At 42.9% G+C, this 15,218-nt stretch overlaps 1 protein-coding gene across 1 annotated transcript in view; it reads right to left on the bottom strand.

Annotated features, from left to right (window-relative positions):
- LOC116751266 (rho guanine nucleotide exchange factor 28-like) overlaps positions 1 to 15,218 on the bottom strand; it is a 163,954-nt gene that overhangs the window by 26,152 nt on the left and 122,584 nt on the right. The window contains exons 3-4 of the mRNA XM_032626939.1: positions 14,957 to 15,103; positions 11,950 to 12,243 (exon numbers count right to left, since the gene is read on the bottom strand). Coding sequence (XP_032482830.1) covers positions 11,950 to 12,175 — 226 coding nt within the window. The 5' untranslated portion in view covers positions 12,176 to 12,243; positions 14,957 to 15,103. The remainder of the gene's footprint in view (positions 1 to 11,949; positions 12,244 to 14,956; positions 15,104 to 15,218) is intronic.

Below are 15,218 nucleotides of genomic sequence, written 5' to 3' on the forward strand. Positions count from 1 at the left end.
GAAAATCTGGGAAAACACAACCACACAATCATTCCAGAAAATTCACATTCTGATATACAGTACTGGAATGCACTTCATGGATTCTGTACCTCATACAGGTTGGTTATACTTACCTTGTGGAACTAGTACTAAATCAGCTGAAACACTAAAAAGTCCTTATCAGAATTCAAAGATGGTAATACAATTTCTGGCTTTCACAATCTGGGGACATTTCCAGAGTGACTTATACAATGTGGACAACAACACAAGATATTAAGAAGCCAGACACAACACTGTGTAGTGCAATGGGAGCAGATTAAATAGCTGAAAGATCTGGAGTTGAACACTTACAGGGACGTAGCTTTGGAAAGACCACTGAATTCTCAAGTTTTAAGTTGCTTGATCTGTAAAAGGAAAGGAGGGACTTCCCTGATGGTGCAGTGGTTAAGAATCCACCTGCCAATGCAGGGGACACGGGTTTGAACCGTGGTCCAGGAAGACCCCACGTGCCGCAGAGCAACTAAGCCAGTGCACCACAACTACTGAGCCTGCGCTCTAGAGCCCATGAGCCACAACTCCTGAGCCCACGTGTCACAACTGCTGAAGCCAGCGCACCTAGAGCCCGTGCTCTGCAACAAGAAAATCCACCGCAATGAGAAGACCACGCACCGCAACAAAGGTTAGCCCTTGCTCGCCACAACTAGAGAAAGCCCACATGCAGCAACGGAGACCCAACGCAGACAAAAATAAATAAACAGATAGATAGATAGATAGATAGATAAATAAATTGAAAAAAGGAAAGGAGTATCTGCTCAGCCTAGTATCCAAGATTGTCAGCAGGCTATAACGAAAATAACATGGGACAGGGGTCTCAAGAACTAAGACAGGCTGTATGGGGGACTTAACCAGTCATATATATTTGTCTGATTTTTTTAATACAAAAATATAATAAAGAGTCACTACATAGATCTATGTATATTTGCAAGCAGTTTTCCTCTGGTTATAATTTAAAATCATAATTTAAGGGAACTAGTTATGTGATTAAGAGGCACTATAATTGCATCAATGAAAGACACCAGGGCTTCCCTGCTGGCGCAGTGGTTAAGAATCCGCCTGCCTATACAGGGGGACACGGGTTCGAGCCCTGATCCGGTAAGATCCCACATGCCGCGGAGCAACTAAGCCCGGGCACCACAACTACTGAGCCTGCGCTCTAGAGCCCGCGAGCCACAACTACTGAGCCCGCGAGCCACAACTACTGAAGCCTGTGTGCGTAGAGCCCGTGCTCTGCAACAAGAGAAGCCACCACAATGAGAAGCCCGCGCACCATAACAAAGAGTAGCCCCTGCTCACCGCAACTGGAGAAAGTCCACGCGCGGCAACGGAGACCCAATGCAGCCAAAAATAAATAGATTTATTAAAAAAAAAAAAAAGAAAGACACCAGACGTGCCATAAGACAAATGTGCTACAGCCCCATGGCTTGGGCAGCAGGCGGTCATTAGGTGCCATAAGCAGCAATTACGTCATACCAGCTTTTCCAGCCTGTGCAATAGCATTTTTTCATTTCTTCAAGGCTCTGATTTACATCTACCATTCATTCATTCAGTAGATATTTGTTGACAGCATACTATGCATTGGGCATTCTTCTGCTCTCCCCTCACACCACAGGTGAGCCTGTGGAATTCCCAGGCACCCTTCCAAGTGACCCTCCAGGAACGCTGTTCTGTTTGGGTGACAAATGAAAATACACTGCAGTCTAATTTTATTGTTGACAAGAAGAAAAAGCATAGACTCATCATATCTTGGAAATGGCCTTTTGAAGTTTGCATTGGGATTCTGAATTCAAGCACACCCAGGAAACAGCCAAGTCCAGATTGAGAAATATTAAACTTTGTGGGTATGAGGTACAACTTTAGTGGGAGATCTTATCCCCTCCTTCAGCGCAGGGGAACACTCAGGAAGGGATATTCTGGTGAGAGAAGGAGAAGATAAATGGGATAAACCAAACAGGAAGTCAACAGATAAGACGAAGCCTACCTGGGATAAGAGTGAGGGTGGAAGGCTGGGAAAAGTTAATTAGAAGTCCAGATGGGGCTTCCCTGGTGGTGCAGTGGTTGAGAGTCCGCCTGCCGATGCAGGGGACACGGGTTCGTGCCCCGGTCCGGGAAGATCCCACATGCCGCGGAGCGGCTGGGCCCGTGAGCCATGGCCGCTGAGCCTGCGCGTCCTGAGCCTGTGCTCCGCAACGGGAGAGGCCACAGCAGTGAGAGGCCCGCGTACCGCAAAAAAAAAAGAAGTCCAGATGGCAGCTGTTACCCATGAAGGAAAATAAACCACAACATGCACCTTTATTTCATTCTTGCTAGGTGCCAATGACTACAAGGACTTTATATTTCTTGTTTCCATCTAACAGTTATTAAGCAACTTACATGTGTTATCTCATTTAATCCTGACAGGCACTGAACAAGGTAGGGGCAGAAACTGAGGCTTGACACAATTATGCAATTGCCCGAGCTCACTCAGATAGTAAATGGAGCATCAGGGATCTGAACCCAGGCTTTTCTACCTTTAAAACTCAAGTTCCTAACTGTTATGCTTCCAATTAGGCAAAGATAATTAGATAAAAGAAGCCAAACCCAAGAAAAGAAGGGCAGAAAAGATAGAACTTGAATAAATCAACAAACTGAGAGTCGGGAAAAGCAAGCAGAAGGAAACTAAGCCTCACCAATCCTCAGGGCTCAGGCCTGCACCCCACTCTCCAGATGTCGGCCTCATCTGTCTCCACATGCACATACACACACACACCCTCATGACAAACCTGCAAAATAAAAGCTGCTACAGCTATAGATGTGGGGAAGAGAAAGTAGGCATGTGAGAATCATTATGAACTAAAACCTAGGGTAGAATTACAGAAGATACAGGCTTCTACCTATATAGCTTCATGCTCACCTCAAGGACCATATTTGAAAGAGTCAAGACAAGGCCTTGTAAAGTTCACTGGGGCCAAGTAAAAGGGGTGCTGCACCAGGACACAGGGTTGGTCATTTCCCTAGGATTATCTCATCACTTCTGGCTCACTGCCCGCCCCCTTTGCCAGGCCTCTCCCACCCATTTTCAACCATCAGCCTTTTAACCTCCAAGCATTTGGTAGTTTTTAAACCAGTATTTTATTTAAATTTTAAATAAAGTAGTACAAGGACAGCTGCCAGCATTCAAATCCTATTGAAGAAATCTACGAAAACAGCAAAAAGTTAAACTTTTTTACTCAAGTATTAAGAGAATCCTCGGCTACAGTCATTTTCAAATTCAATTTTAGTCTCCTGTGTGCAAACCAAAACTGCCCTGTACATTTGAAGGGCTCCCAGAGGAGAACAGCCAGGGATGGAACACTGCCACCCAGAGGTAAATTTCAAAACCTTCCACTTGCTTGAATCTGTTGGGAAGCACATTAGGGATGGGTGTTTGAAAATAAAAGCTTCCATTTACATTGTTTTTTCCTTGAAAATTCTGAGAGAGGGAGAAAATAACCTGAAATAACCTGAATATAACCCTATCCTCTATTTCTCAGGTGTGAGAGTGGATATGTAATTCTCTACTCCAGTCTCAGGGCCACTGGTGCCCTGTAGAAGGCTTAATTTTTAAGGAAAAGTTTAAGCTGCTTTTTCTTCTTTAAAATATAGTGCCTTAAACAGAGAAGGTGCTTAATAAGAGCTGACTGAGTTAACTGCAGGATAAGTCCAAATGATTTGACACGGGGAAAAAAGTCCTTTTCCTTAAGAGGTCAATTCTGTGTTAAACTCTTTACTGCCCGAAAAAACCTATTCCTTAAAAACGAAAAGCTAAAATAAGAAACAGAAGATAGAGAAACCAGTTTTAGGTTAAGGACTTTAAAACTTCACAAATGATGCACATTTGTATGCATGTGTGTGGCTAAGTATTATGAAACAATTTTACCCATTTACCATAGGACCTGTCTTAAAGAACATTCTCTCCACCACTAGCAGTCATCCAGTGGGTTACCTTAGCAACTGAAGGAATATAATACCAGCTTTAAATGTCAGAAAAGAAAGTGTGGAGATGTCTGTCCTACCAGATACTATCAGAAGTGCCAGAAAGCTAGAAAGTAATACTGAGTGTATACACAACTGCTTGAAAAATGTCAAGATTTCCAAGAAAAACATATATCCCAGACTTAGTCAATACGCATAATGCATTAATTTAAAAACTCCTCCAAAATTTTTTTAAAAACCTAGGAACTTGTATTTTGTAATAAATCTGTCCTTTATGGGTTTCCTACCCACTGGTAGGACATCAGCTGATGTTATCTCAAACTTTCGGTCCAGGACAAAGCTTTGGGGCAGAAAGACAAAGCTGACATTTCACATAGTCTGTGGGACAGCAAGCAAGTCTTCTAATCCATTGTACCATTCCCTGGCTAACAAGACATGGCACACAGGTGGGGACCAATCAACAGGGCCTTGCTCTATTTCCTTTCAATTTCTAGAGCTGGCAGACTATATTCAAGGATACAAACAACAGCCAAGCTCCGTTTCAAGTGTTAAACAAACCCTGCCTCTTCCTGGTTACAGATCTCTTTCCTCTATTCAAGGAAAGATAAACAGATATTTCCCTCTGTCAAACGTTGTGGGCCCACGCGTTGCCTTCTCTCATTGCCTAGAAAGAAGGTGATGATTTCCCGGTATGTGGCTTGAAGCAAAATGTAGATGTCACAGAAAACTGGCAGTTCCCACTGAGTCTCTCATAATGAACTGTTAATTCTCACTTAATGGCGTTTCCTGCAGATAAGCAATATTACCATTGCTCTTTAAACTCCTTAAGGGAACACTAAACTATTAAGACACATTTAACAGTTGCTGAATAACCCCCATTCTTATAAACTTTCTAAGTCCTTTTGGTCAACTGCATTTCTTTTCCTTTTTCCCCCATTAGGTGTAAAATAGAGAAAAACATTCTCCTTCAAAGGGAATTTATAAAGACCCTACTAATAAAGCACAGCATCATGCTAGCCACCCTTCTTCCTAGTAACAGCAGTCCTTATCCATTAAACCTATAGCCCCTGATGAGGTTTCTACTTCTCATTTAAGTCACTACTCATTACACTGTGACTTGTTACTACAGATACTATTTGGACTTGCCCTTACAACATGTATTCTGCAACCAATGCACCATTTCTCTAATTTCTGGATTCAACTTTAAATATGTTCTGGTTGCTATAACTCCTCTGGTGTTACTTGCAAGGAAAGGAGCATACTCTTGATCTGATATTTGGAATTAATCATTAAAATAATACATTCTCTAAGTTGTTCTCAGTGGGTCCTACCCGTTCCATCCATTGCTTCTCTTTGAGGACAGTTCTCCAACCAACCATACAACCACAGAATGAGAAGCCAGCGCCCAAAATACACTGGCTGTGTACCCAAGACAGCCCTGCAGAAAAGTTGCAAAAGCTCAGTTGGCTTACCCTAAATACTTTTTCCACTTATAAAACCAACTCTAAAGACAGGAATAAAGTTTAACTCTTTAAACTTGATAAAGCAATCTAACAGATATTTTCTTTGCTTTATAAAAAGTTTTAATGTATTTGCCCTACAGATTCAATTCATGGTGCCACCTTTCTTAAATGTTCTTACCACAAAAAAGAAACGGTAATTATGTAATGGTAAGGAGTTATTAATGCTATGGTGATAGTCATTTGCAATATATAAATGCACCAAATCAACACACTGTACACCTTAAACATGCACAAATATGTTAATTATATCTCAATAAAGCTGAAAAACAGGTTGCTATGTTTTTATAATTGATGTAATTAATGAAGAGTTCTATTTCTTCCACAAAAGAACTTCTTTCTGCCTATTCAGGAGACCTTTGCACATATGAAGTACTTTTACCTAGAGAGCTGCAGAAAAGTCCAAACTCATTTTTCACAACAGTAATTTACTTTGGCAGAAAATGTCTTGAATCTGCAAATTGTTGCTACATATTGGTTTGTACATGTAAATATATGCTGTGAGAGAGAGACTTTATATGACTTTTTTTTTTAAGTAAAGGGGCTTTTTCCCCTCAAGTCAGAATGCATAATCAAGACAAGCTCTACCTAATTCCACAGGTTGGGAGAAGAGCTACTATGTTCAGAGGCAAGGCCATCAGTCCTCTGAGATGGCATTTGTAGTCCCTTTGGGATCTTTACTCAAATGGCAGCCTCCCCACTGGTGACGGCAAGTTTGGTGCTTGCCAGCCACATCAGGCTTCTGGACACACAAGTGATTGGAAGTAATTTGATTGAGCAGGAAGGGAAGACTTTAACTCAAGTTATCTGAGCACCAACAGAATAAAAAAAGAGTATATTTTATGCCAGTTAACCTAATTGTCAAAATTATGCCAATCTCTGAGAAAAGAGTTCTGTCCGAAAAACAAACAAGCAAAAAATTCAGAACAAAAAAGTTAATCATGAAATTTTATGGGATAGTATATTACTACTTAAAGTTTTACTGTAAATGTGAGGCAGCTCAGAAGTTTTTATCATAAAAGCTATTTCACAGAAAGAATGGGTTTAATTTTATGAAACAGAAATCCAGTTTTATTTATGGCACAAAATTAAATAAAACACAGGATATTTCCTTCCCTAGGAAAGTAACTTGGTTGCACTGTGAGTAATGATGGGTAAGATGCAGGGCTAAGGAAAGGCTCTGCTTTTCTTCATAAGACACAATACTCTGCTCAGATTCTGGCCCTTCTACGGGTTCTCAGGCCTTCCTGATAACTCTCAGTGTTTGAAAAGAAAGGAAAATAAGGGATTTATTATAAAATGCAAGGAAGGGGCTTCCCTGGTGGCGCGGTGGTTGGGAGTCCGCCTGCCGATGCAGGGGACGCGGGTTCGTGCCCCGGTCCGGGAGGATCCCACATGCCGTGGAGCGGCTGGGCCCGTGAGCCATGGCCGCTGGGCTTGTGCGTCCGGAGCCTGTGCTCCACAACGGGAGAGGCCACAACAGTGAGAGGCCCGCGCACAGCAAAAAAAAAAATAAAATAAAATAAAATAAAATAAAATGCAAGGAAATACAGTAATGCTTCACAGTAAGGTTCCCATCAGACTCTTCCACAACAAAATCATTACAGAAATCAATTTTACTTATTCTGTAACATCCTCTGTACCCCCCTAAAAAACATAGATAAATACGAAGAATTTTAAATCAATGTGAATAGTAAGGTTTTAAATAGTTTTTGGACGGGTCTTAGGAGAAATAACTACTAGGGAAAAAAACTTTTCCATTTACGATGCTCCTACCATTAACACATGACCAACTCCAGTGGGCCACATGCCACAGTTTATTTCTCACTTTGCTAATGTAATTTATCTGCCTCAAAGACAAGGAACACTAATAAAATATGTATGCTGAAAAAAAGATGCATTGAGCTCATAAGAGATTCTAAACGGCTTAGGTTATAACTCTACTACATTGAAGGGGAAGGACCAGGATTGTGACATAGGAGACTCCTGAACTTCCCTCCTCGCATGGAAATACCAAATGTACAGCTACACACAGAGCAATTCCCACTGAGAGAAATCCAGTCACTAGCTCAATGACTCCCACCTAGGACTGGATGAGAAAATACCCATACTCACATGGGTAGGAAAGGCTGAGACACACTCTTGCCATAAACCCCACCCCCAGCTCAGTGCCATACAATCAGGAGGAAACCTCCAACTCCCAACTTTTCCCTGAGGAATCAAGGGTTTTCACCATACATGTAGCACCCCAACTTTTAAGGCTCCCACCTGAGGGATGGGCCCCCAAAACGCCCGGCTGTGAAGGCCAACAGGACTTATACCCATGAATCCCACAGGACTAGAGCAAATAAAGCAGCAGCTCTAGATGGGCATACAAGCAGGCACCTAGGCTGTCTCCCCAGGGCTCAGTGTTGAGTAAGCAGGCAGAAACACCCCTCTCCCAGTCGTTCCCTGGAAGAGATGTGACTCATACTTTATAAGCTGCTCCCCGAGCATCCAGCATCTAAGTAGAATGCATCTAGGGGCTGGCTGTCATTCTCCCTGGACCCCAAGGAAGCCAGTTGGCAATCTCTCTGGAAGGAGCTGCGTTTATGGCTGTCACTCAAGAGACAAGTCCCAGATCCCCTGGCATTGACAGCCAATGGGGCTTGCATTCAGGAGTCCCACAGGACTGCGGTGGATAAAGAAGCAGTTGTTAATGGGTGTACACATAAGTACTTGCTGTAACCATCCCCCCAAGGTTCTGCACAGAGGAGCAAGCCAAAAACACCCATCTTCCAGTCTTTCCCTGGAGGGGATTTGACTGCATACTTTGCTAGCTTATGCCTTCTAATCAGCCTGCATCTAGGTGCTGACTGAGATCCTCCCCCTTAGGACACTGATGGGTCTTGGTACACCCTCTACTACTGGGAGCCACTACGAACAAAGACAGCAACTTGGACTAGCACAAAGATTTAAGAGGCAACCAGGAGCTTGGGCTGGGATGATTGACAAGGTTCATCTACACAACACCAGTCTGTCAAGACTGGGAGAGGTGGCTGTTTGATCTGATGCACAGAAACCAAAACAGAGTCCAGGAAAATGAAGAAACATAATAAGTTCCAAACAACAGAACAAGATAAATCTCCAGAAACTGATCTTAATGAAATGGAAATAAGTGATTTATCTGATAGTTCAAAATAACAAAGATGCTCACCGAGGTCAGGACAGCAACACATGAACAAAGTGAGAATTTCAACAAAGAGACAGAAAATGTTAAAAAGTACCAAACAGAAATCACAGAGCCGGAGAATACAATACCTGAAATGAAAAATTCAAAAGAAGAATTCAACAGCAAACTAGATCAAGTGGAAGAAAGGATCAGCAAACTAGAAGACAGGGGGATGGAACTGATCTAATCAGAGGACTGAAAAGAAAAAGGAGTGTTAACCCTGTCCCTGAACACTGATGTTGTAGAGAAGTTCTATTACAAGTCTAGGCTGCAAGCAATGTTACCTCAAGTACTACAAACTGTTCTTAGAGAAAGTCTAGAAATTTACTAGGAATTTCAAGGAATTGTTTGCAATACCAAGATTTTGTCCTTTGCCTGTAGCTTCAGTTGCCCAGACCAACTGTAATTTGTTTTCCACATATGTACATACAATCTACTCTCTATACACGGAAATCCATTCACATACACACATGAGAGTCAACTTTTACTGAGAACTCAGTATGTTCAGACATTGTTGTAGAAGCTTCACCATACACTAATTCAACCATTGCAACAAGCCAATGAGGTGGGTACTATTATGTCTCATTTTAGAAATTAAAACCATGCCATCAGAACAGAAATAATTTGCCCAGATGATCTCAGAGACAGGAAGCAACTGGGCGAGGATTTGGCATATAATCTTTTATATATATATAAATTTATTTATTTATTCATTTATTTTTGGCTGTGTTGGGTTTTCGTTTCTGTGCGCAGGCTTTCTCTAGTTGCGGCGAGCGGGGGCCACTCTTCATCGCGGTGCGCGGGCTTCTCATTGTCGTGGCTTCTCTTGTTGTGGAGCACAGGCTCCAGACGCGCAGGCTCAGTAGTCATGCCTCACGGGCTTAGCTGCTCCGCGGCATGTGGGATCCTCCCAGACCATGGCTCGAACCCATGTCCCCTGCATTGGCAGGCAGACTCCCAACCACTGCGCCACCAGGGAAGCCCAGCATATAATCTTAATGACTATTACACTAGAATTGCTTTCCAATAGAATACAATGTCTCACCATGTAAAGCAACTGCTCCAGTTTTTCTCATGAAAATACATATATCTATACAATATATACTTATATATCTTGGTGACATAAATCGGTCTGTTATAAGGATATGGATAAACCAAAGGGTCACGATAGATGGAGGCTTGGAAAACAAGAACACATCTCCAAACATCAATGAAAATGGCAATAATATAACCCTTGGCAATTTGGTGGTTAGCCCAGTTTTCTCCAAACTTATTTGATTATGCATCTCTGTCAGCAAAAATAATTGCACATATGCCCCAAACCCAGAAAACTGTATGCATATACTACTGTCAATGTACAGACTGAAGATTATGAAATCTTATTTCTAAATCTTAGGATAAAAAATAAATACAGCATGTGGATAACATGAATCCCATTTTGAAGGTTCTTAGTTTAGGCTGTCCATATGAAATTATGAAGTTCCATAACTTTCAACAATTTATCATTTTGCAGAGACACAGACTGAACCACTGCAGAGTCCAACCTGCTATGCTGAGAGAGTTGCTGTGCTAGGAAAGTACCCCCCTCGCTGACCTACACCTGCCTCTCCATGAGGCTTTGAGGCTCTTTACTTATGTCTTTGAGCATGGTGACTGGTGAGAAATTATGAAAGCTTTATGTCTTTGTCAAAATGAGTCTGCCTTCCAAAATATAAAATACCCTCTAACATTATTGATAAAATTTGTTTTAAAAGCCAGGAGGCTTAAGCAAATGAAGTTCCTTAGCCAGAAAGTATATAATAGATAGATAGATAGATAGATAGATAATGTATATATACACTCATATGAATTAATATATGTATACACATGTGTACATACACCAATAAATATATGAATATATGTGTGTATATACATATGAATAAAGTTCCTTAGCCAGAAAACATTTTTTTCCTCCTGTACATACAGGAGAATTACAATAGTAATATCTAGGATGTGCAACTCCTTAAACGTCTCAGGATACACCGCTCATTCATTCAAGTACTTCCTGAGCACCTGTTATGTGCCAAGCTCTTTGCTAGGTCCTTGGGGATGATGGTGAGCAGAACACACACCATCCACTCCCTCAGGAAGCCCACCCCTTCATGCATATCAGTCAGCTGCCACACAGCTAAGTGCAGCACATGGGACTCAGGCACGGATGACTTCTTTCATCCAAGGGCTTAAGAAATAAGAAACATCCTTAAGTGCCAGGAGAGTTTAAGTGTAACCCTAATAAAGGAAAGAAATGGAGATCCTCTCTGATTGTGGCTTATGACCTTATGATTGATTCTGCTTTAAAAAAAAAAAATACCCCTTTTACCTAGAGTAGTTCATTTAATCTTAATCCATGATCAACTTTAAACCAACCTGTAACCAGAATTTATCAGGAAGCAGAAACTCTTAAAGACAGCATCATCCCACCACAAAGCTAAAGTCATAGGGAGAATACAGAAAAACAGCAATAGTACATGTTTGTGCCCAATAAAATACAGAGCAAAATTCTATCTCCAATAAAATTATGTTATTTGTCATCACCATAAGTAGTATCTGTTGAACAGCGTAGCCTCATGAAGAGTATGAGCTTATATACAACATCTATATCTTTGTTCACACAGATTCCAAATGGTTTTAAGAGTCTATTTAATGATATTAAGCGTCTATTTAGTCTTTTAGGAAAGAAGGGGCATCCAGACGTAACTCCAAAAGTTAGTATAAATATAGTAAATATGAATGCTGTCAGTGACACTGACATTTTCAAAGATGTCAATGCATTGGTTACATTTCCTGCATGGCCACATTTCTTCTCAGTGTTCCACAGAGTTGGCTGCATGTTCTTCCTTGCTCAATGACTCTACCTATTTGGAAACAGGACACCAATATCCCCTTCTTACAGCAAGAAAACATACCAAAGGAAGCGGAGCCACAGCCCAAAGCAGCTGGCTCAAGAGCCTGCCACAAAGAAACAGTCCTTCCCTCCTTGAGGAAAAGCTCTTCACCCCCTGGAACAGAGTGGCATCAACCAGCCCAGGGATCAGTGTCTCAGAATGTCAGGGATCCCAGATTGAACAGTGCAAGGCTCAGGTCAAAAGCAGGCAGGAAAACCCACCCAGGCAAACAGGCAACAAATTGTAAGGCACATTTGAACTTGACATAGAGAGGAGACATCTTAATTTCCTGGTAAGGACCCACCTTCAAGTGAAGAATTTCCCAGGACAGTCCACCCAAGAGGCAACTCCAGATGGGTCAGAGCCAGCACGAGCTCCTCGTCCAGAGCAGGCAATGCTCCCGCCGTCAGGGCAAATGGGGTCAGCAAGGTCTGGTGGCTACTGGCTGTGAGGCGATCGGCTTGGGTGACCAGCAAACGAGCCAGCCTGCAGGCCATGTTGTCCACATAGGTCACGGAGTCAGAGCCCATGGTCACAGGGGAGTAACCTTCCGAGCAGAGGCACACAGACACCGTCACCGTCTCCTGAAGCTTGTGGCCTGGATGACAAGATAGTGAACAGTTCACCCAGAGTCTGCAGAAGATGCTCTCCCAGTGTCCAAAACTTTGGCCTGAGCATACCACACGCTCCAGGAGAGCAAGGCAGAAAGGAAATGCGGCCAATTATCTTTAAATGCCGCCAAGCCTGTGGGTCCAAATGAACACTGACCCCATCTTCTTCCAGTGACTCCTGATTTTCAAACTGACCTTTATGAGCTCTGACCATTTCAGGGCTGCTTTCCTATCATTACCACTGTTATTTGGCATAGCTTCACCTTGTACTTCTACCCAACCATCAAATTCAAGCTTGTCGTCTTAAAGGCCTTTGCCCTTTCCTGTTCTGGCATTTCCTTCTGAGTCATATGTTTTTATATATTTATTTAGGTGATAGTTTTAGAAGGTAGCACCACAAAGTTACACAAGTTTACCCTAGCTCCTCAGAGTTCTTCTGAACGTGAGTGGGGTGGGTAAACACTTCTCAACAGAAACATTATATATGCTGTTCATTGGCCCACCACCACTTCTGAGAATGGCTTCTCTGTCTTGTAGATGTTCTTAATACTTCTGTTGGGTGGTCGCCTCATCCTGCTCCCCCTCCCTCTCCTTACACTCCATTTTACCAAGGTTGGTGAACTTCTACCCAGGTATGTTTTTATGTTGTCCTCGGCAGAATGTCCACCAAACCTCTGTGATCATGGTATTAATAGCCGGACAGAAGAAGGGCTAACATTCAGCCACCACTGGCCCCCAAGCAAACGGCTAATGGGTGCGAATCATCTTTGCTCTGCCTTATCCTCCATAGCTTTTCCCCAGAAGCTACGCTGCCAGGCTTCAAGGAATGAGAACGTCCCAGGTTCACCAGGCAAGAGCTACTGCTACTGTCACATCATTGCCTTTTTAAAGTGGTCCAATGGTACAGCACAGAGTGGAGCCCCTACCCCCAGACCACACACGTCCACTATACACTACAGAAAACTGTTGTACCTACTTCGGAAAGGTACCCTGGTAAAGCTGTGTCCAGGAAAATGTAAGATTCAGAAATGTGGAACTGTCTGCAGTGAGTTTGTTAAAATCAAGGTAAGAACCCTCCCTTCTAAGCAGGCCACAATATAATCATAAAAGATTTTCTGTAACACACAAGGAGTAGGAAGGAGGTTCACCCCTACACACAAGTAAAGAAAAAGATAAAAGTTTTGATGTTAGGAGTGGCGCTTTAGTTATTATTTTTATTCTTTCTCTTATAAGAGGCTGATAAAAAAAAAAGAGAAAACCAAGAAAACAGGGCCAAGCTAAATGCAGCAAAACATCAACGTAAATACCAAAGCAAAAGGGAGAGGCAAAAGAGACTAGCAGCCAGTATAACTCTGTGCCATTAGTGTGGTTTGACTTTTTTTCTTGTGAGGATGGGAGTTACTGGGCCTGAGAGAGAAGCGCTTAACATTGCCCAGGCTTCCCTGGTGGCGCAAGTGGTTGAGAGTCCGCCTGCCGATGCAGGGGACATGGGTTTGTGACCCGGTCTGGGAAGATCCCACGTGCCGCGGAGCGGCTGGGCCCGTGAGCCATGGCTGCTGAGCCTGCGCGTCTGGAGCCTGTGCTCCGCAACGGGAGAGGCCACAGCAGTGAGAGGCCCACATATCGCAAAAAAAAAAAAAAAAAAAAAAAAAAAAAAGATTGCCCAAAGCCCCAGAAATTGCACAATAGATTGATTCAGTGACCAAACCCAGGTAGGTCTTAAAGGTCTTTGTACATCACTACAATTCTCTATGTTTGTGTTTGCATGTTTCCTGTCTTCCTTCTTCCCACATGCAACAGATATACTACAGAAGCACTTAGAAACATTTTTCTTTTAAAAATGAGGCCAGTCTTACCTATTAAAAAATTGAAGCTTCCCTCTATGATACAATTTAAGAAGGCCTAAGAGACCCACAGTTAAAACCAACCAATCAACAAGAAAAACACCACAAACCCTCCTTTCCTGCAGGTAATGGCATCTTAATTGCACCTTTAGTCTACAGCTTGATGTCTCAGATGTACAACCCACATGTCAATGAAAATACAAAACAACTGTACCTGATGAGGGGCTGTTACTTCATAACACATTAACACGATACATTAATTTGTCATCTGTCACCGTGGTACTTGAAGACAGCTGGGAGAATTACAGGTTTCAGAATGTGAACATTTTGGTGGTGGGAAGAGACAGTTCTGGAAGCTGAGATCCAGCAGGGAAGTGTCTGGATGGACATGCTGCTAAGGAAGGAACCCCTGCCACCCAAAGGAGCAAAGCAGGGAGCAGCTGCTGGACTGACCATAGGAGAATGAAGAAGAGAGAATGAAGACCACTGTCAAGTATCTCAGATCTGCCTGAGCTGTCCTTGGCCACGGCCCCGGGACTGCAGGTAGCAATACGAAGACAGAGCGTCTCCTCCACGGGATTGCATCCAGGGCACCCCCAACCTGGAGGGTAAGTCTAAGTTGGGCTGCTCAGGGAGCTGCAGACACAGCTGGAAGCGGCTCAGACGTGAGATAACCCAATGTGAATGTTCTTCCTTACACACACATACACACACACTCACACACACACACAAACGCACAAACACAAACACATTCTCACACACACATACGCTCTCACTCATACACATCCCACCTTGGAGCACCATGAAGGTGCTCACAGACAGGTTTTTCAATTGCACAATAAAGAGGACACCTCACCTGGAACGCTGGATTGGAGAACGTTATCCTCCGTGCGCTCTGCAATCACGATGTGTCTCTGATGAGATCCGTTATAAATGAAGTAAACTCGGCATCTTTAGGAAGATAAACATTTTTGCCAAACTTCGCATAGATCGTCATCTGCCCCTGAAAAATGAACAAGTCAAGGTATCATCACACTTCCTCGTCCTGGCTCTAAGAAGCCACAATAAAAAGGGCCCCGAGGGCTTCCCTGGTGGCGGCAGTGGTTGAGGGTCCGCCT

This window comes from Phocoena sinus, chromosome 3 (assembly GCF_008692025.1).
Source record: "Phocoena sinus isolate mPhoSin1 chromosome 3, mPhoSin1.pri, whole genome shotgun sequence".
In the NCBI taxonomy this organism is placed as follows: domain Eukaryota; kingdom Metazoa; phylum Chordata; class Mammalia; order Artiodactyla; family Phocoenidae; genus Phocoena; species Phocoena sinus.